This window comes from Protopterus annectens, chromosome 9.part0, assembly GCF_019279795.1.
Source record: "Protopterus annectens isolate FY-2018-M chromosome 9.part0, PAN1.0, whole genome shotgun sequence".
Taxonomy (NCBI): Eukaryota; Metazoa; Chordata; order Ceratodontiformes; family Protopteridae; genus Protopterus; species Protopterus annectens.
Window position 1 is genome coordinate 1,030,252,273 of NC_056743.1, and position 22,946 is coordinate 1,030,275,218.

The 22,946-nt window shown below is 41.4% G+C and overlaps 1 protein-coding gene across 1 annotated transcript in view; it reads left to right on the top strand.

The window, feature by feature from the left end:
* Nucleotides 1–20,455, top strand: part of SIKE1 (suppressor of IKBKE 1) — a gene marked incomplete at its 5' end in the record, with an annotated part of 136,978 nt that extends 116,523 nt beyond the window's left edge. Inside the window, 1 exon segment of the mRNA XM_044083821.1 lies at nucleotides 18,871–20,455. Within this exon segment, the coding sequence (XP_043939756.1) occupies nucleotides 18,871–19,029 (159 nt within the window).
* Between the last annotated feature and the right edge of the window lie 2,491 nt (nucleotides 20,456–22,946).

Sequence of the window (22,946 nt, forward strand, 5' to 3'; positions counted from 1 at the left end):
CTATTTAAAAACAACAATGGAGGCTTCTGGCAGTTCTTCTGAGCTGTCTGTGAAGAGGATGGTCAGCAAAGCTAGGCCCGAATCCTCTTCAGCTGTACCTGCTCCCTCTGATGTACTCCTTGAGGTAGGTGAAAACCGAGCGGTGTGTTCAAAGGCAAGGTCTTCTTCTTTGGCAGGTACCACAATGGAAGCCATCCAGACTGAAGAACCTAGCACATCCAAGGCTATGCAGACATCCAGTTCAGATGACTTGGGGCAACTACGGCTTGGCATTTTGGAAGACTCTGGAACTGTTTCTACCCCTCAGTCTAAGGAAGTGTCGGATATAAGGCCTATGTCCAGCCATTCTCCTCAACAAGAGAAGCATGTTAAGATGAGGCAGCAGACTAGTCATTCCACTGTTCCTTCCACACCTCCGTCGGATTTGGGATGCTTTCTCACAGGGTCTCATTAAGGCTCTGATGGCCTTGAGGCCTCTAGCTTCGGCTTCTCCTATTAGCGTGCCTGCCTTTCACTCTTTGCCTGTGCTGCCGTCAGAGTCTCTGGGGTCTTTTTCTGTGCTGGCTGGGGAATTTCAGGTTCATTATTCTGAGGAGTTTTCTTCAGATAAAGACTCCTTAGCATACACCACCCAAGTTCCTTCATCTCTGGAATATGCTTCTCCAGAAGAAGAGTCTAATGGGGGGGGGATTCCCTCATAAAAGAGCTTTCCTTTGGGGAAACAATAAAATGAGGGATTCTTTAAGTGGGATTCCCCTCAAATTTCAGAGGAGCAAAAAAGATGATATGATTTTTCCAGTTGGAGGCCCCTGCTCCTTAAGCAGTTCCTCCAGTCCTCCCAGCTTTCTTAGATGCCTTTGCATCTGCATCTGCATCTAAAACCCTAGACTCCCAAGCTCCTGCCCATAAAAGGCCTGACCATTTTTATACGGTCCCTGAGGATTCTAAGTTTCTTTTTAAATGCCCTTCAGCTGATCAAGCTATGGTCTCCATTACTTCTAACAAATTTTCCCGTGTATCTCTTTCTACAAAGTTGCTTCCTTCTGACAAGGAAAGTAAAATTTTGGAAAGGTTTGGGAAGACTGTCTGTACTTCTTCCACCTTGGCTATCAGAGCTATTAACTGCCAGACATGTATGTGTCAGTACGCTCTGGCCTTGCTTTCTCAGGCTTCCCAGGCTCTCTCTCAATTACCTGATTCTGAGGCTAAGTCGCTGACTCTTGTCTGCTTCCTCCCAGGTAGCTAGACATCCACTCAAATGTAGCTATGATGCAGTAGAGGCGTCTTCCAGGGCAGCACCTTCTGCTTCTGTTCTCAGGAAGCATTCCTGGCTACATCTCCAAGCACTCCTTGATGACATTAAGGTCAAATTGCTTGATGCTTCTTTGGACAACTCTGTCCTCTTTGACAAAGCAAATGCAGAACTCTTTAAATCTCTGAAGGAAAAAGGTAAAGAGCTACAGGATTTGAAACATTTATTCATTTCCCCAGTTCCTAAATTCCATAGGAATTTACCTGCCAAAACTCCCTTTATCAGGAAACCTGCTCGCTCCTCCTGTTCTTCCCCTTCTGGAACTAGAACACGCAAGTCTTCCAGGAGACCTCGAGAGTCAAAGATGGTTGCTTCTGCTCTTTCTCAGCAGCCCTTTCAGGCAAGGCAAAGTGTTTTGACATTCAGCTCCCTCTTCCAATTCATACTCCTTTGTCTCTTCACCTTTCTATTTCCCTCTCAGCTTGGATGGAAATCACTCAGGATTCCTGGGTGATTTCAGTTATCGAAAAAGGATACTTTATGACTTGGAGGACTCTTCCTCCCTTTCAGGGGATACCTCAGCCTCCCTCCAGTCATGTGCATCTGTTTCCTCTATTACTTGCTCAACTTTCCAACCAAGGCAGCATTCCAGAATGTTTCTTGTTCCAAGGAAATACAATCTTTGGAGGACTATCCTAGATCTTTCCCCATTAAACACTTTCTTGGTGGTGCCTTCTTTCAAGATGCTATCTCTGTAATTTCTTCTTCCCCTGGTTTCTCCTGAAGCTTTTCTAGTTCTCTGGATCTTAAAGATGCCTATCTGCATATCCCTCTTCACCCACAGTTCAAGAAGTTCTTGCATTTCTCGGTGGGTTCTTTGCAGTTTCAGTTTTCTGCCTTGCCTTTTGGTCTTTCCAGTGCTCTAAGAGTATTCACAAAGTGCCTAGCCCCATACATTGGCTATTTAAGACTGAAAGGGCTTCACGTTTACCTCTACTTGGATAATCTGCTCCTTCTGGCCAGTAGTCCAAACCTGTTACTCCAATACCTGGACCTAGCTATTCCTTTTCTGAAGGGCCTAGGATTCTCAATAAATTTGAAAAATCAAGTCTAACCCCAAGTCAGGATCTCATCTTCCAAGGGTGCAGGTTCCAGACAGACTTGATAATGTTTTTTCTCATTTCAGAAAAGCAATTTCTGTCATAGCATACATGTAGTCTCTTCTGCCCCTTTCTTCTGTCACAGCCAGGGAGTTTCTGAGACTGCTAGGGTTCATGGCCTCCACAATCCCCATGCTTCCTTTTGTAAAATTACATATGAGAAAGTTCTAGTGGTTTCTAAAGGCAGCTTGGTCCCAACATACTCATCCTTTGACTGTCTTGATTCCTCTTCTTCCCTACTTGAAGACAGAGCTATGTTAGTGGATGCAGCAACTCAGTCAGAACCCTGGCCTACCACTTCAGGTACCTCAGCAGCTATTCACAGACACCTGAGATTTAAGTTGGGGAGCAACCTTTGCTTCCAGGAAGGTACAGGGTCTTTGGTCTCCCTCTCAAAAGAGGAAGCACATCAGCATCAGAGAGACAAGGGCTGTGATTCTAGCCTTGCAGACTTTTTATCCTCTGTTATTGCCAGGACCCCTCAGGATTCTTACAGACAATACCACTGTCCTATGGTACATAAACAAGTAGGGGGGCAAAAAATCTACCTTCTTTGTTGTCTGGTCATCAAAGCATGGGAATTGGCTATCCAGTACAGTGTGACACTATGCTGTGTATCTCCCTTCTGCTCAGAACTCGGTGGCAGATGCATTAAGCCAGTCCATGACACATTCACACCAGTGGGTGCTTCAGAGGGATGTTTTCCTGGACCTAGTTCACCAGTGGGGTACTCCAGAAATGGACCTCTCTGCCTCCCCTTTGAACAGACAACTTCCTCTTTTTTTGTGCCAGGGTCCTTCACCCTCAGGCTTGGAAGGTGGGCACTATATCCTCCTAATGAAAGGGGAAGTTTCTTTATGCATTCCCCCTTCGGTTTAATTCAGAAAGTCCTGTTGAAAATTCTACAGGAAAAAACAAAAATCTTGTTAGTGACTCCCTTTTGGCCAAGACAGCACTGGTTCCCTCTTCTTCTGCAATTAGCCAGGGGTCATCACTACAAGTTACATCACTAGGTGGACCTGCTCACTCAGGACAAGGGATCCTTGATTCACCCATATCCATCAACTCTGCAAATTACCTTGTGGGTGATCAACTTTTGATCCCATTCAGACACCTGCTTTCTAAGGATGTGCTTCGGGTTTTGCAAGAGGCCAGGAAACCCAATAGTAGAAAATCTTAACATTTCCAAGTGGAGAAGATTTTCTATCTGGTGCCAAAAAAGGAGGATCCCGTCTTTGTGGATATTTCTTTAGTGCTTTCTTACCTGTATAAGTTTGCTTAACAGTGGTCTTTCTTATTCCTCAGTCAAAGTTCACTGTTCTGGCTTGTCTGCTTGCTTGCCATTAACTCCCCCCTTAGCTTCCCAGCTACAGGTTAAGCTTTTTCTTAAAGGTGTCCTACATATGAAACCACCCAGAAAACCAGTTCTTCCTCCTTGGGATCTTGACTGCTTGTTGGAGAAGCTTACTCAGGCTCGTTCTAGAGAAGAGGAGGCTGCTGGCTCAAAGTTTTGCGCATGGAAAACAGTATTCCTAGTAGCCTTAACCTCATTAGGAGGGTCTCTGAAATTCAGGCATTGAATGCTTCACCCCCCTTTTTGGTTTTCCACAAGGACAGAGTGTCCTTGAGAACTAATCCGTCCTTCATGCCTAAGGTAGTGAATGAGCAGTCTATTCAGTTGCCTATTGCCTTCCCTTCACCTCAGTCTCCTAGTGAGAGGATTCTGCATTCCTTAAATGTACGTAGACAACTCAGATTTTACCTTGACAAACCAAGTCTATTAGAAAGTCTGTTCAACTTTTTGTTTACTTTCATCCCAAAGCTCTGGGTTTACCTGCTTCCAAACAAACTATCTTTACATGGATTTCTAAGGCTATTGTGTTTTGTTATGATTTTCATGGGAAGTCCTTATCTTCCATTAAGGCCCATTCCACTAGATCAGTTGCCTCCTCAGGGGTCTTTCTTCAAAGGCCTAGATGCTCATTCCATTTTAGAAGCTGCCACCTGGTCATCTGTTTATACTTTTACAAAGCATTGAAAGTTGGACATGATCTCCAGATCCAGAGCTTCTTCTTAGTCTTCCTCCGATCCATCCTCCTCCCTGGGTTCCCTTTGAGATTTTGCACTCTTCCACATGTAAAGAATACTGCAACATTGAATAGAAGGGCATAGAATAATTATGTAAAATCTTACCATAACCATAGTTGTCCTTCTCTTCTATGTTGCAGTATTCTATCCCACCCGCCTTCCCCCCTACAGCTTGTTCTTTCCTAGGATGACTACCCTTTAGGCTCCCTTTGGATTTCCTTTCCTCATGGGACTAACATATTCTGAAGATTGTACGTGCAGATGTTCCTTTTATGGTCGACATTATCTGTGCCTTCATGCGATGTCCACATACAGGCAGTGGCTTTAAGCTTTTGTATGCAGGCTGGACGTCGGGTCATTGGACGGAATACAACCCATATGTAAAGAATACTGCAACACATAAGAGAAAGACCTCTATGGTTTTGGTAAGATTTTGCACAACTTCTTTTCATGACATGTAAGGGAGCAGGTGACAAGCAGTACTGATGCAATGAAGTACTTGAGGGGGGGTTAATCAAGGCTGTGAATATTCAGAATTTGATTAGTTAAATAAAATCAGCTTCATAGGAGAGTTTTGGCATGAGTCATAATTGAAAGTTTTCATACAACAGGCACCTGTGTTAACTATCTGCTTTGGAGACCCACTAATGCCTCCAGCTGCATAAGTGATTGTGACATTCTCCAGCCATAGTGGAACAACTGTGATGTTGTTAAGCAGTGAGCATAGGAGCCAGTCAAGTCCATTCCATTTACTTTAGCCATGCTTTTCGTCTGTTGGACTAAATGGGCAAATCCCTAGTTGTAGGTAAGACGGAGGATTCCAAGTTAGCATCATAACAGCCACACCCTGTGGTGTTCATATCCACCAGGATGAAGACTTCTGCGATCCTGGGGTTGTGATCTTGAGGTTATGCTTATCCATTTAAGAGAAGTCATCAGCCTGCCAGATGACGTGTGCTCAGAGAGATACAGACTTTCTTCTGGAGTTCAATGCCACAAAGTTTCTTCTGTTTGAACAGCTGTTGGTAGCTCAGCAATATCAGAAGTGCTTGTAATGTTATTCTTATTACAACATCAGAAGTGCTTGTAATGTTATTTTTATTAACTAAAACTACACAACATTTTGTTTTTGTTTGGTCCTTTTTTTTTATTTGCTTTGCTTCTTGTTCTGTTTTTCTTTTTCTAAGTCTTCTATTTCTGATTCCTGTGCCTGCAGGTCATCTATCTGTGGGCAATGCCCATTTGCTTCCTATCAGTGAAGAGAGAGCAATCTATGGTACAGCCAGCCAGCCTAGTGGCACATGAGCAATAAATCCCTGACTATTTTCCAAGCAACCAGGTTCAGTTAACAGCCCAGGCAACTGATTGTTCTTGCAAGGATGATAGGCAGTAGCTATCCTGATGGGGGAGAGGCTATGTCTGCCATTCTGGTGCTTAGGAGCAGAAGTGGAAGCCTTGGTTACAGAAAGCAGGCAGTGTTGCAGTGAGGACCATGCACAGAGGCTGCGCAAGCTAATTGTAGCTCCTTGTCTTGCACTTGTGTAGACATGAGGTAGTATAGTCCCTAAAGTGATGCAGGTGTGCATGTCACCAGCTTATACCCTGCCAGATGTAATGTATGATCTTCACTGCTGGGGAAGAAATGGTCCTATATACCAATGGAGAAGGCTTGATGGTCAGCAGGCAGAGGTGAAGAAAAAGATGAGGAGAAAAATCTGTGATAGACCTGCTATACAGGCAATCATAAGATGTGTTTCTTTTGTCACCTATAACATGTCCCTGGTGATTGGCAATGTTACTCATATCTCTGCTTGGATGTATTGTGCCCTCCCCTGGCATACACATGCTCCCTCGCACATAACCCATGAGAGGTACGACCACCAGCTTGGACTCACCAACCGTATGTCCTTTGTCCTCCACCCTCTGGTGTTATGTTAGCCTCCAGCTGCATAAGACCACCATATCCCTTCCCTCAAGACAGACAATCGTCTGTAAGCTTCTCACTCCCTTCCTCACCTATACAACTTTCACTGCTTGACCTACTAAATGATCTTAAGTCATCTGTCTCATAGTAAGGGCTTTATTCCAATTCATCACTGCACTGAGGCCGCACATCCATTTGTTCTGTGAGTTTTGTACTGTCTATAAATGATGCATTCTGATGGGGTGGTTGTACTGTTGCTGATGAGAGGTTTCAAGTTGTGTTTTATTAACACCAGTTACTCTCGGGATAATGTAATACCATGCTATAAGTCATTTACTCAGTTTATTGTATATACCTCTATTGAGGTGGCAGACTTTTATTATTGCTGTAGGTCCCCTGAAGGCTCTACCAAGTAATAGTAGAAGGTGTCTAAATGACTGTTTCCTCACTGTAAAGGAGCAGTAAGGTGAGCATGAACAGTGAGCTGATTTCAATGGAAAGGAAATTTATGTTGCAGATAACAACCGTCTTTGGATACATGGTTTGATGGGGCATTATTATGAACCTTTATAGTAACCCACAGTCTGTAGTGGGTTGTAGAGTGAGAATTGCTTTCTGGCCTATTAACTACCTTTAGCTGTATCCAGCATGTATGGTAATAATTTGTATTCATTCTAGATGTAGAGCAGTATCCATCCAAAAATGCAAGAATGAGATGCAACTGATGGTTTATACAGTGCTGTACTGTTAACAATGTGTACTTTGTGCTGTAGTGTATTCCAGTTGTGTCTCAACCAAGTTATCCCACTTCATTTGCTGTGTTTTGGCCACATGTTTAATTAGGATCTTTTCTGTTTATTGATTAGTCGGGGCTGTCCGACCTTTTTGGCTCAGGGACCACTTACCATGCAGTTCAGGGACACTTATGCTTAGCAAGGGACCACTTATGCTTAGCAAGGTTTGGGGGGGTGGGTTCACAGAATGAGCGCTTTCGCCTGGTTATAGCCAAAGACTTCTTCAGACTCAATTAACAAACTATTAAAAAGCATTTAAATACTAACTCCAATTAAACATCTGACCCATAAGCTCCAATCAAATACTCAGTAACAAAAAATACATATAAAACATTATTGGTCCTTAAAGTCACAAAGTACAAAAATTGTGTGAGAAAAATAAATATTGTTAATTACTTATAGGTTCATAGGTGTGTACTAGGCTAATGGCCCTGGAGCCTTAACAAGCCTAGCCCATAGGATTACCCTGGCATCGTGCCACCCAACCTTAGTTCCTAGTACCTCTGTCGAGTAGAACCACTGGAGTGATCCCCAGGGGAGATTTTCTATTTCCCATCCACTCATCAAGATTTCTCTTGAAGAGAGCCAGTGAGGTGCTCTGCTTGACATGTATGGGAAGTCTATTCCATAGCATGGGCAGTCTCTGGGTTATGAACCTGTCCTTCCAGCATGTTCTTTTGATGGTGGTAATGAGGTTGAGGTCTCTGGAGCATGTGGGTGCAGAGGGGATTAGGATTTCTTTAGCTGTAGCATTTCTAACAGAGCTGGGTCAGACATGGCTTTGTAAGTCAAGCAGAGATCGCCTCTAAGTAGGCGATATGAGACGGAGAATAGTTGGAGTTTTTTGAGTCTGTCCATATAGGACAAGTGTTTAAGTCCTATGATCCTCTTTGTGAGGTACTTTTGTGGCCTCTCCAGTTGTTGCAGGTGTTTAGTGAGATACATGCCAAATGGGGCATTGTACTCTATGATTGGCCTAATGAGGAAAGAGTAGAGGGAGACAATGACCTCTTTTTTCCTGGATGCAAAACCCTTAGTAATGAGATGTACCATATAGAAAGACTTTCTGACCACAGTGGCAACGTGGTGGTCAAAAGAGAGGATGCTGTCGACCTGTGTTCCCAGATTTCTTATAATGCCTTCTGTGTTGAGTGGACTACCATCAATGTGGTAATTCAAGGGAACCAGGTTTTTCCCAAAGGGGATGAAGACATTTTTTTGGCATTGAGCTTAAGGCCATGGTTCTGACACCAGTCATTGGCCTCATTGAGGCCATTCTGTAGGATGTCAACATCACTTGGGGAGTTAATAATAGCTCCCAACTTGCAATAATCTGTGAACTTTGTCAGCTAGAGTCCCTTTGTGTTGGCCTGGATTTCAGAGAAGTAGATACCAAACAGGAGAAGACCCAGGACCGAACCCTGTGGGACTCCACTTGTGACTGATCGGCAGTCTGACTTGGAGTCAGCTACTTTCACACTGTGGGTTCTATCTGTGAGCCAGTTTGCAACCCATCTAGTGATATAGGGGTTGATGCCTACCTTAGCAAGTTTTTCTGTGATTCCCGAATGGGGAATGGTATCAAAGGTCTTGGCCAGATCAAGGTAGGCTATATGAACCACCTTACCTTCATCCACAGCTCTGGTGACTGACTCAAAGAAGTTGACCAAGTTGAGCCAGACATGTTCTACCCTTCACAAAACCAAACTGTGTAGGATCCAGAGTTTGGTGATTCCCTATATTCTTGTTTATTAGGTCCTTGATGATGCGTTCCATAGCTTTGCATATCAGACTCATCAGCCTAATGGGGCCTGTAGTCACTCCTCCTTTGTGGAGAGGGATGGCTGTAGCAGTGTGCCATTCGGTAGGGACAAAGCCTGTGGTGAGGCTATGATTGAAAAGGGCACACAGGTAAGATACCAATTCACTCTGTAGTTCATGTAGAACACAGCCAGAGATGTTGTCAGGTCCCATAGAAACTGTATTCTTGGCCTTGGACAGTGCTGTTTTAACCTGTACAGCAGTGATACTGGGTGCCTGGCAATCTACTGGTATTGTGATTGGTCCTTTGGGGGGTGTAGAGAGGGGTAAAGTTAGCACTGAATCTGTCTGCCAGTATATTTGCAATATTTGTTGGCTCCGTATAGGAGGTACCATTGTGCAGTAGTTCAGAGCAAATCTGGGTATTGCCATGGAGATTCTTTACATAACTATAGAAGGCCTTGTGGTCGTCTTTACTGTCTGCTGCAATTCTGTTTTCATAGCTAGCTTTAGAGGATTTGATGAGGAATCTCAACCTTTTGTTGAGGCTGATAAGGGAGTTTTTCCAGTCATGGGACTTCACCTTATTCCGCATCAGTTTCCTCCTTCTGTTGTAGAGTTTGTTTATGGCAGGGGACCACCAGATTGGCTTCTTTTTTTTTTTTTTTTTGAGGAAAGCATCTTAGTTCTATTGAGTATAGCGAGATCCATGCATTTGTGTACGTGTTCGTACAGTGCATTGGTGTATGATTTGGCGGTCATGCAACTATTCTCCATTTGCATGGGTGCGTGAAGTTAGCCACCTCTGTTTTTAGGAGCCCAGAGTTAGCTTTGGAGAAGTTTTTCATGGTGGTTACCTTTGTTGGGGGTGTGGATTTCCAAGGTGATTAGCGTGTGATCGGACCTAAGGGAGGACTTGACTATTGGTGTAGAGCAACGGTCACCCATGTTAGTAATGACCAGGTCAAGGATGTTGCTACCTCTAGTGTGGGTAAGAACGAGCTGGTCCATGACATTGGAATTAATGAATTCCAGAAAGCATTGGGCAAGTAAATCACACCAAGGACCCCCCTAGGATTCTTGTAAACTATTTATATTCCGAAGAATAAGAACTGATGTCCTGAATGTTTGCCAATATGTTTGGCTAAAGCATTGCTCATTTTAAGATGCCTAATGTCTAATAAATGCTCATAAATACGGTCACTTAATCGTCTCTGAGCCTTGCCTACATAAAAACTTTCACAATCCTTGCATTGAACAAAATAAACTATCTCCCTTGTGTTACAATTACAATAAAAAGCTGACTGTATAACGCATTCATTTATCACAATAGTGTCATCCACATAAATGTGGGGACATTGGGGGCAGGAACCACATTTACTACTTCCTGGCTTTCTAAAATTATTAGTAAAAGTACAATTCCCATCATTATCCAAATAATTTTTAATGGATTTACCCTTACTGAAAACTATATGGGGCTCTGTCCCATTATGCTCAAAAATGCCATCAAAACAAGCAAAAATGCACCATTTTTTTTCAAAATATGTACAATATCAGAATGTGCATTATTAAAGTTGGCAATGAAAGCCTGAGAAAAAACGTTTGTTTCTAAGATTATTGTTAACAACAACACCTATGTCAACCTCACTGCTTCTCAAAATTGGCCTATATACTAAACTTTCCCTTTTCTCACTCACTTCCATGAAGATATTACGAACCAAAGTTTTAGGATAACCTCGCATGGTAAACATATTCAACAATTTTTCTCCCTCCTTAGTAAAGGTGTCATTTTCATCCGAGCTAATCTAACATATTGACCCTTGATGAGGCCTTTTTTCTGATGATAGGGATGACAGCTATCATAATGGCGAAGGCTGTTGGAATATGTGGGTTTCCTGTATATATTGCTTACATATCTTCTATTGACCAAATCCTTACTTATATCTACATCAAGGTAGCTAATACTAGTGGAACCTAGTGGAGTGTGTGATTTTTAGGAAGGAAGTGGTATTATTACAGCTCAATGAAATTATCAATTTCATCATGTGGCCAACTCCAAGCAATAAATATGTCATCCAAAAAGCGTCAATAAATAGCTCACTGTTGTTTAAACTGGGAGTTAAATAAAAAACTTTTCTCCCACTCAACCATGATAATGTTCAAAAATATTGGGGCACACACTGCTCCCATGGCCACCCCACACTTCTGAACAAGTCTTTGGCTATAACCAGATGAAAGCACTCATTCTGTGTATATTAAAACTCTCTTATACTACTTGGTGGTGTTTGGCTCTGCTTGGTGCACTTGAACTGATATTATCTGTGTGTAAGATAACCTTGGGTTGCTGGTAGGAGGTTCTAACTGTTGTGTTACCTATCTGATCAGGTGTAGATCCCATATACCACAAAGCTTTGCTACCCTGCCACCTGACAAGAGTCCAAAGATCTGGATGGATGTGGTAAAAAGTACTGTTCAGCCATTTTTGGAACATGGGGTCAGAACTGAAAAAGCTTAACTCTGAATTCAAAGAGAATTTCACAAAGGCTGTCTCAGCGACTAAGAGGGAGGTCTTCTATGTAACTTTGTTTAACACTAATTGTTTGGATTCTTTCACCTGGACTGTTAAGTTGGATGAGTGTACACATTCAGGCTGTGTTTGCTGCTTTATTGCACTTTGTTCTAGCTGTAGCATAGTCCAGATTGAGTTTTGCTGGATCCAGGTCTGTTTGTTTTATCTGAGCACTAAAATCCAGCTATCTTTTGTTGTAGAGGGTCCCCTTGCACCCTTGTGGCAGGAGAAGTCCAGTCAAGGACCCAGCTGATTCTAGGTTGTTGGACCAGTAATCAGTGTTGAGCTTTCCAATTGGTTAATTGGTTTAAAAAAGTTTTTTCTTAGCTGCTATACAAGCCCCGAGTTTGCACTGTGCACAGTTGTGGATACCCTTGGTGGTTAAAGACGCAATCTGTATATCTAGATAATTTTCTCTTAGTCAGCTGCTTGTGCTTTGTTGGAGGTATCTCGCGGTTGTTATTCATTGCCAGGAGAAACTCTCTGAGAAGCCTCTGTGGTATCACACAAGTCCCACCCATTAAGCACATTGAAGTTTGGACATTTTTCACCTGTCCACCCACCTCACCTGGTCATTTTCTATCCTCTTCCTCTTACTGACCACACTGTTGTACCCTGTGTGATGTCCCCCTTCTGGGCCAATAACCAAGGAGGCTGAATCCTTAACATTCACTTGGAACAAAAATAGATATACACAGTATTTCTAGATGCAGCTGTCTGAATCAAGTACAGTTTCCCTTAAGAACACACAGGGAACACACTCAGTCTAGGATCTAGATTTCTCTCTTTGTCTCTATCTCTCTCTCTCTTGCTCTTTCTCTCCAGGGCCCCAGTGAGACTCCCCACTGGTAGAGCTGAGCCTCAGCCAAGTGTTCAAGCCAAGTCATCAAGCACCCCCTCTGTGTAACCAGTGTTTTGTATCCCTACACCAAACAGCTGACACACACACTTTTGAAGATTTGATTTGCACACACACACACACACACACACACACACACACACACACACACACACACATACACATGGAAAAAGCTGGCACAGATTTACTAGCTATGCCCCATTCTGCCCAGACTATAAGGTAGTTGCACTGCCACCAGAAACTCCAAAGCCAGCTACTCTAAGACTCTTATAAGGATATCCAATTATACTGATTGAAATTAATACTAATACCAATGATAGTGTTTGACCAGTGCAGTAAGGCTTTCAGGGGAGGCCACCGAGTCACCAAATCTAAGTACTCTCAAAGGTTAAAAGTGTAATCTAAAGGACCAGCCACAATGAAAAGTTTAAATATATTTAATAATAAAAGAACATGAAAATACAAAATATCTATTTAAAATTAACCCCAATGTTTCAATCCTAGGAAATATTAAAATAACACAGATGAATAGAGTCATACAGTTACAGAAAAAACATTACTTAGCTAATCTCACTATATTTTCCTGACTGATCTAAAGAATTACTATTCCCTGGTCACTTACTAGAGCAAGGCAAGATGAAGTAAGTGAGGGGTCCTTCTTTGTCAGGTTCCAAAAACAGACTGCTCAAGACTTCAGTCTCATCTAGTATTAAAACATAATTTCTGCCCTGGATTACAGAATGACATTACATACATCTGGTCATCTGACTTCTGGTTCCTATACTATGTCCTCTCCTAGCAACTGACCCAGAATCTCACGCATATGTGTCAGTAATAAACAAAGATTTGCTAAGATCTGTTGCAGCTTTTGGAAGTCATAAAACAATAAACACTTGCACTCTTCCTACAACAGCTAATAAACCATTTTCTGACACAGACATTTAGTCTCTGACTGGAATCAGAACTGTAAGATACAATCTTTGTGGCCTAAGTTACGTAATTTAATTTCATACTATTTTTCAAAGTTAGCTGGAGCTGAGCTTAACCTTTTATCTTCCAGTATCCTCTGTTACAATGTTAATTCCAGTAGTTATAATACAGTCTTACATACAAGTGTTTTTCTTTTTCTGTCCAGCAGGACACACTCTTGGTACATTTTTCAACACAAGCATCTGTACAAATCAGTTTGATATACCAATGACATATAATTCTTTACAAAACACCAGCTAGCTATACTGGCATATGTTAAACATCCACTGTCCTACTTCTCCTGGCATAGCTGGAAGTACCTTACATCATCACACCCTGCACTATGGAGGGATAATTTCCCACAATCTCGCCAGCCAGCCTGGTCAACTTGTGCATCCTAAGACAGTGTACCAATTGTCTCATGTACACGGACAAGCAGCTTCTCCTAATTCACACAAATTCAATATGTGAGAGATGCATCTATATTAAGAACCTAGAATCCAGGCTATCTAGTACACTGGACACAAAGCAGATTGTCAGCCTACACACACCATCTCCTCCACCAACCACACCACCAACACTTAAGCCTACATATGCAGAGGTCCTCACCAGTAACCTACCTAAAGATCAGAGACCACCCAAATACAAGTAGGCCTCACATAACACATCCTCAGTAGACCACAGTATACATAAGAACCCATGCACCTGAGTCTCACCAAACAAGCCCCTAAGGCATAAAACTAAATCTAACATCCTAGTCATAGCTGACTCCATTGTGAGACACAAACATGTCCCACTCACTAGGTTGGATAAGGAAAAGGTCACAGTTAGCTGCCTGTCTGGTACTAGGATCTGCTACATCATGCATGCACTCAAGTCTCTCAACAAGTACTCTTATGGCTCCTTCATAGTCCATGTTGGTGTGAATGACTTGAGACGTACCTCACTGGACTATATGAAGAGAGACAAGACTGAGCTCTCTGATTACGTGTCCCAGACAGCATAATTCTTAATTCAGCACAATGGAAATAGCCAACCTGCTAGTGGATATGTTCAGTGAGAACTTCTCCCCCTTGTTCCTGCCACATATACCCCAAAGCATCCCTGCCACATGTGCTCTACTAGTTGTCTCTAAGGAGCTGGTCTTAAACGCCCTTTTCAAAACCAAAAACACAGCCATTGTGGGACCTAATAACATCACTGGCTATGTTCTTAATGGATTAAAACAGGAATTAGCTGCACCACTAACAACTCTTTTCAACCACAGCCTAAACATCGGTTATGTCCCTGCAGAATAGAACATGGATACTGTTATCCCTTTACATAAAGGGGGCGCATCCACTGATCCTGGGAACTATAGACCCATAAGCCTATCCAGCCTTATCTGCAAGGCCATGGAGAGCATCATCATGGACCTTAACAAAAATATAGGAAACCTCCAAATGCTTGACCCGACCCAGTTTGACTTCATTAAAGGGAGATCGTGCCTAATGAACTTGGTGGACTTCTTCAAGACGGTCACCAAAGCCCTAGATGAAGGTAAATCTGAACATACGGTCTACTTAGACTTAGCTAAGGCCTTTGACACTATTCACCATTCTGGCATCATTGATACACACACTTAGCTGGAGATTAACACATATGTTGTCAGACGGGTTGCAAACTGGCTCACCGATAGAACACACACACTCAAAATAGGAGAGACAACCTCCACCAGCAGACCCGTAACCAGTGGTGTTCCACACGGTTCAGTGCTGGGGCCCTTATCATACAGAATCTACTTCTCAGATGTACAGGCAAAAACAAAAGGTCTATGGTTGACAAAGTTTGCAGGTGACTGTAAACTAGGAGTGGTCATAGAGTCTGCAGGTGATGTCGACATCCTACAAGAAGGTCTTATACAGACCAATGATTGGTGGAAAAGTCATGGGCTCAGACTAAATGCAAAAAAATGCATCATCATCCCCTTTGGCAAGGGTGACGTCCCTGCAGATTACTACATTAATAACAACACCATAAGTACTCAATCTGTGGTGAGAGATTTGAGCAGACAGGTTGATAGCAACCTCTTATTTGACCACCATGTCTCTACAATGGTAAGAAAGGCTTTCTACATTGCCCATCTTATAAGTAAGGGCATTGCTACCAGTAAAAATGAGGTCATAACTCCCCTGTACTTTTCCCTTATCAGGCCGATAGTAAAGTACAATGCTCCCTTTGGTATGTACCTTACTAGGTATGTGCAGCAATCGGAGAGACCTCAAAGGTTTCTTACAAAGAAAATTGATTGCCTTCAACACATGTCATATGTTGACTGATTGATATCACCATCTCTATACTCTGTATCGTACAGACTACTCCGAGGATATCTGTGTGTCTTGTGTTTAAAGCAAGATCCTGTTTTAATGGAAATGCTGTACATCCATAAGTCAAATGGTTCCTCTGTGCACTCTCTGTAGGGACCTTAACCTAGTATGTGACATTATCAAGACTTGCTTTAGAGACAGATTCATTTCCCAAAGGTTACCTCTCCTCTGGAACAAACTTCCAATTCAGGATAAGCAGAGCCCTTTGTTGACCCTCTTTAAGCGTAATTTGGATGATTGGATGGGAAACCATAAATTTTACCTTGGGGGGGGGGGGGGGGTCTCACCAGCATCCCTCCTGGACAAGAGCAGTAGGTGTTGATTTAGCTCTGCTTGAAACAGTGACACTCTAGGGAAAAGAGTTAGAACTTCGCTAGGCTTGTAAGAGCCCTAGGGCCATTAGCCTAGTAACCTCCTGTGATCCTATGATAGGATGTCATGGCTGAGATTATTCTCTCTCAGGTAATACTTTCCAAATAGTAACCCAGATTCCCATTTTAAAGGGGGAATTTATTTTGGCTCATGTTTTTCAGGTTCTGAACAATGACCTCCTTAGGAGGAAACGGGCCTTAGCCACTTTGGATGTTCTTGTATGATTTCCCCATCCCTCTACCTCCTTTTCAGGGCCTAGCAAAGCTCAAAAGAGGAAGAAATCTCCTTGCCATTCAGGCAAGGTACTGAAATACCACCCTGCCTACTCTCACCCTGCACAGGCTATGTAGTATTACAGGATGACCCCCCCACCACCACCACCACCACCACCTGTGCTGTAGCAATTCCAGCTCTTATGTGGAACTGACTATGGGGATACAATTGTCCAGGTTTACCCTAATTTGGAAAACCACTGCAAAGGACCAGTGAGTTCTAGACGTGATACCCCATAGTCATGTCCTAGATCTCATTGATCTTCACCAAGAATGAGCTCCCATGGTGCACCTCTCCAACTTAGTTGCACTCCTAGAGAAACCACAGATTTTTACTGCAGAAAAAGACCATAGTTCTGTCCTAGTCTCAGAGTAGGGAACAGGGAGTTTACTACTTTCTTTTTCTTGACCCTGAACTGGATGTATGTTTTTTGTCCCACTTTGGTCTTGAGTGACTTTAGCTGCCTACTGTATCTGGTTTCCAAATATCCACCCTTGAGGGAGTCAACCAGTTACTGCCACTGGATTCCTGTATAGTTTAACTGGGCAAAATAATTCCAGTTTACTGTAGGTGAGCATCCATTTTGGAACAATGAATTGCCATCTGAGCTTTTGGCAGCACATTGTTCTCCAAAGTGTTGGCCATAATGAACAAAGCCTTGCAGAAGGCAGTTGTCTGTGTTCTCCTACCTGGAGACTGTTAATGGCCTACTCCATAAACTCCCTGCAAACATTCCTGTAGTTTTTGTTTCAATGACTGCAGTCTCTGGGAGTGACTGTAAGGTGAGAGAAGCCAGTCTAATTTCTGCCCTTGGAAGAGGCAAAGGAAGTCATGACCCTGACAGTGTGTATGAATGCAGTGTAGCACCCTGCTGTGTTTTTGGCTTAGAATGGAGGTGCTTTGGATTGTGTGCTGTCATGTCTGCAAAGCTACTGCATGCTGACATGCCTTTTCTTGGTGTCAGATCCCTGTCAATCAGCCCTGGAGTGGTGAGCAATCCCATGCAAATGTTTGGAGTTCCTGTATTTTCTACAACCTAACCTTTTGCTGCTTGAGTGTGGAGCTCACGTACACTCTCGTATAGTATGGTGAGGGTGGAGTGTTCTGCAGATAAAACTCGACATCAACTACCTGGAGCTAATAGAAGTTCTTCTAGCACCATAATCTTTATTGTTCAGTGTGAGTTGGAGATGCAGGTGATTTCAGTGACCTCGCTTCTCTTCTGTTAAGATGATCAATCTGTCATGCAGTATCTAAGGAAGGAGGGGAGCACAAAGTCATAGCCTCTCTATAGGGACTGAATGCTCATCTGGCAGTGTGCCATAGACTGGATCATAACTCTTCCAGCATTTCATATTCCCAAGGATGTGAATAAACTGGTGGCCTCTGTCAGCTGCTGCTCCTGCTCTTTCCTAGAATTCCTGGAACAATAGTTTTAGAAACACAGTCTTGTTATGAGCCTTCCAGAAATGGGCACTGTTGAGATCAAACTATTTGTTACTTGTGATGTGTTGACTGCTTTTTGGGTTGGGGTTCTTAATTTCGAGATTCCAAGATCTCGAAGTTCTGAATTCGATATTCTGAACCTCGGGATTTTGGTATTTCGAAATTAAGAAGTGAATCCATATATATATATATATATATATATATATGTGTGTGTGTGTGTGTGTGTGTGTATATATATATCTATATATATATATATATATATATATATATATATATATATATATATATGTGTGTGTGTGTGTGTGTGTGTGTGTGTGAAAAATGTGTGTGTATAAGTGGGGGACTTTTGTCACCCTGCACCCCGCCAGCAAAGGGAGCTTTGCTCACCACATTCCGCGTAATTGAATATACTAAATCTTAAGTCACTGTACCTCAGAAACCAAAGAATCCTTTGTACTCCAGGATATTGAAGACATGAAGTTATTACATTTACATGGCAGATGTAATGATCTATTAATACTCTGTTTACTTATTTTATAAACGCAGATGCTTACTTTTATTTATTTAGTAACAACTGTTAATAACTTGTTAAACTTTCAAGACTTCATTTTACACATAATACAATTCAGCGAAAGTAAAAAAAAAAACAAAAAAAAAAAAATAGTCGTCTTCAGTTTCTTAAAATTTTGAGCTTTGCAATTTCAGTCCTTGTGCATATGACCTGCAACCTTTTTTGTCAGACTGCTTATCTTTATGTAAGACTCTGAAGCCACATTTTGCCAGGACAGGTGTTGACACATTGTATTTTTGCCTGTATCTGCCTTCTTTTACAGTATTTCATTTGAAAATTAATGGGGCTAGTAAGTTGTAGAGGAGGGTCAGAAGATGAAGATCTTTCTGTCAAAAAGGATTAAAATCTTGTGGCACTGCCCAAAATGGTTTGTAATTGTGGGATGAATACATGAAAGATTTTTGTATCATTTTCAGATGTGACATGTATGTGTTTACTGTAAACTATTTTTTAATGTACCTTTCAGCTTGAAAATAAAGAGCTACGAGAGCTTCTGTCAGTCAGCAGAGAGTCCCTAAAGATGAAAAAGGAAGATGTAATGAACTCTTCATCACACTCAACGAAGCCACACCATGCCTCGGTTCCAGCATGTTCCAGTACAAGCCTACTGAAGGAGCACAAGTAGAAGTGTCCAGGACTGTACATAATCTGCATTCAGGGTTATGACATCTGGTAGATTATTTAAGCAACATTGTCGGCAGTGGATACATTTCTCCAACTTTTTATACAGCTCAGGCTGTGGTGGTGTCCTCTTAAAAGCCTACATTGTTGAAATGACAAATCTTGTCTGTTGTGAACCAGAACTGTCGATGTGCCTTTGTGTTTCAGACAAATCGGAAGCACTGCATTATGTCTGGTTATGTCCTCTTGATGCAGAAGTTTCAGCAGTGCTGTAGAACTTCATTCCTGTCTTGTTATTTTTGAGCAGCAGGGGATATGCATATGTTCTGTTATGTCTTAAGTTACAGAGCTGCCTCTTTTAAGTTGGTAATTGTATTTAGATATTCTAAGAATTTCTTTCTGGAAAAAAAAAGGTTTATTTTGTTTTGCCCTTTCAGGTCACACTTTGAGATGATGTCCTACAAACCATATATTTTTTTATCATATAATGCCTAAGAATAAGTGCCTGTTTTCAGGAGTTACCATGTATTCTTGGGGTGAATTATCAAGATTCGTGGGACAGACAAGCTTAGGTTATATGAAATCAAACGGTGGTCTTTTATTATATGGCACTTGCACACAATTTGTTGTGCTTACTTTTACACTCAGACCTCTGCATTTGTGCCATTTGTATATTAAGAGAAATACAATAAATAGTGGGATTTTTTGTATTTATTTGAATGTTAATGAATATATTTTTTCTCAGAGATATATATGTTACTGTCCTTTAAAAGCACAAATCTGCTTACTGATTGCACTTCTGCCAAGTGAATTGATTTTGTGAGTAAAAGCCAAGCTAAGTGACATACACTGAATGTACTTTGAAAACAGAAACTTTTATAAGCATCAGTATTAAGAAATTTGGTTTTGTTCATTAACAATCTGTAAAGAAAAATGTAAATATGGACACAGAGGGCAAGTTACAAAGTGGGAATGGTTTTTAAGAAATTTCTTCGTAGCGAGAAAGTATTTACCTCATAGCCATAAAGTGCACAAAATAACTTTAGACTTTGGACATGGAGGTTTTCTGTTGTCATTAGTCCTCTTATCCAATAGAAAATTTAGTTTCTTCTGTAGTTTATTTTTCTATGTTTAGATTGTTGCATCATATTTTCTGCCATATTGTAGCAGTCACTTTTCCCAGAATTAATGTCTCTTCATGTCATGTCTTGTCCTGTCATGTGCACATGCAAATCAGCAGCTCCTCCCCTCCTTGCATACATGTCCCATTTCTTTATTGCTAAAGTTACCCACCTTTGGTTTTGATGTAGTTTTACTATACTGAAGTGACAACAGTTGTCATGGTTACACTGGTTTGTCTATTCTACATTGTGGCCATCAAATTATTCAGTCTGAAAATCAGAATAAAGCATACAAAGATAGTAAGTCAACATTTTTGGACTCCTGTTTTTCATTATGACTGAGAATATATTTGGTCCTAAGTTATGTTCTAAAGTATTTTATGCTCTTACATGTAGATTCCTTGGAAACATCACACGAGTACTTCTGTTTTGTATATATCCTGCCACTGTTTACTCTATGCAGTCTTGTATATATCCTGCCACTGTTTACTCTATGCAGTCTTGTCTGACACTGCATTTATCGGGCTTAGCAAACCTAAGGTCCCTCTTTTTATTTGTCTAGTAATTTCTGTCATTATAGTCCATTTTTAATCAGAATTTTTTTTCAAATGCCTGCATTTTAATTAAGTAAAAAGGCATCACCAATGGATGGGTGCACTGCTTATTTCTTAGGGTGACTCATAATCCTGATTTTGGAGCAATCTGAGCACTGCACAGAACATGCAGTTGAGAAGCGTAACACCTCAGGAGGTAAGACAAAGAACTAAAGTTTACAACAAGAATTGACTTTTAAAGCTTGCATCATCCCAAAGAAAAGAGCATATTCCTTCTCTGGACATGCAACACATCAGACATGGCCAAGGGTTAAAATAAAAAAAACTGATTCACATGCTGACACTTTGGTAATTGTATTTTTCTAGTGTAGAATGTGACAAACATGAGACTGAAAACCTACGTGGGGCGGGGAAGTAGATTATGGTAAATCTACCTTTTGCTTATTTGAGGGAAAGGTTACCCCATGGAGGGGCATCTTGTGCAGTGGACTAGAAGCAGATGCATGACTTGCTTTCACCTGTTAGCATTATCTTGTTTGTGGAATGAGTAATAGAACAAATTCACTTTTTAAACATCAGGTATGATTATTGGAAAAACTACTGTACTGTAATAGTAACAATGATTCCCATAAACAGGAGAAAAATAAAAGTTTGCTGCAAAATGGGGTTTCTGTACTCTCTTGTTAAAGCAATGTTCTTTATACCTTTTAGTGAAGTATGCTTATTTAAAGTTCAATTTATTGCTGTCAGACACATAGGGTACCACTTTTTCTGATATTTCTGTAGTTCTCAGTTTCAGCCATTAAAGTTAGAGAGAATTTTAGCTGGAAAATTTTTCTCACATTAGTGAACTGTCATAGCCTCAAGCTTCGTAAGTTTGAATACCTTACAGTGAGTAATCCATACTATGTGCTGACAAATCCATTCACTAGTGTTTTTAAGATGTAGTTTTCATTTCCAAAAAAAAAAAAAAAAAAAAGAAAGAAACTAGTGTTCTTTCATTGATGAGCTCAGTCACAATAATTTCCAAAAATCATGAAATCCAGGTAGTGTTTAAAAGCAACAAGCCTTTATTTGTCATAGACAAGCGATCCTCAGTAACAAAAAATCAGAAATATTTTAACAATATTAAACATATCATCTTTTACATACATAAAACTAGGTGTGGAAAATATACTTATTGTTTAATTTAGAGACAGCCTATTCAAGGCAAACAATATAACAGGCACGTAAATGTTAATTTTAGAACAAGTACCCACCCCCATACACTACTACTGATTAAATCAAAGCAAATCCTAGTTGAGGAAAACACTACCTATTTATGTGCAGCCTACACGTGTAGAATTGCATTCAAATGTTGCACTTGTACATTACTCTCAAAAGCAAGGCAGAATATTCCATAGCACTTGCTTTATACAAGCAATGTTCAGTATTTTGTTTTCCTCCCTAGCAGTTTAGTCTTTGACAGGATTTCCTCAGGTCATAATGATAGCATCTTTAAGGCTACATTAGGACAGGACTCATCACTGCAACTGGAACATTCGGTGTCATAGCTTCTACAGGTGAATGTTCCATCAGAAACATCTCTGGACTTTCAGTGTGGCTGCCTGTATTTTGGGGGCTGAGCTGGGTATCACTTAGCTATCTGCTATCATCTCACTGAGGTTTTTAGATGTCATTCATCATAGCTGTGTGCAATTGCAGTTCATAGGTAGGTACTAGGCTATCGGCCCAAGGGCCTAAGTAAGCCTAGCCAACAAGGTCCCTGGCTTACACCACCCAAGAAAGTTAATGTGCCCCTGTCGAGCATAGCCACAGAAGTGATCCCCGGGGTGTATTTCCTATTTCCCATCCACTCATCAAGATTTTTCTTGAAGAGTGCTAATGAGGAACTTTGCTTGACATAGATGGGTAGCTTGTTCCAGAGTATAGGAAGTCTCTGGGACAGGAATCTATCCCTCCAGCATCTCCTTTTTATTGTGGTGACAAGGTTTAGATCCCTAGAGCGTGTTGTTCGGAGGGATTGGGATTTCTTTAGGTGTAGCATGTCCAACAGCTCTGGGTTTAACATAGCTTTATATGTTAGGCAAAGATCTCCTCGGAGTAGGCGATATGCTACAGAGTAAAGCTGGAGTTTTTTGAGACAGTCAGTGTAGGGTATCTGTTTGAGGCCAGTAATCCTCTTTGTGAGGTACTTCTCTTTTTTTTTCCTGGATGAGAATCCTTTTGTGATGAGGTGTGCCACA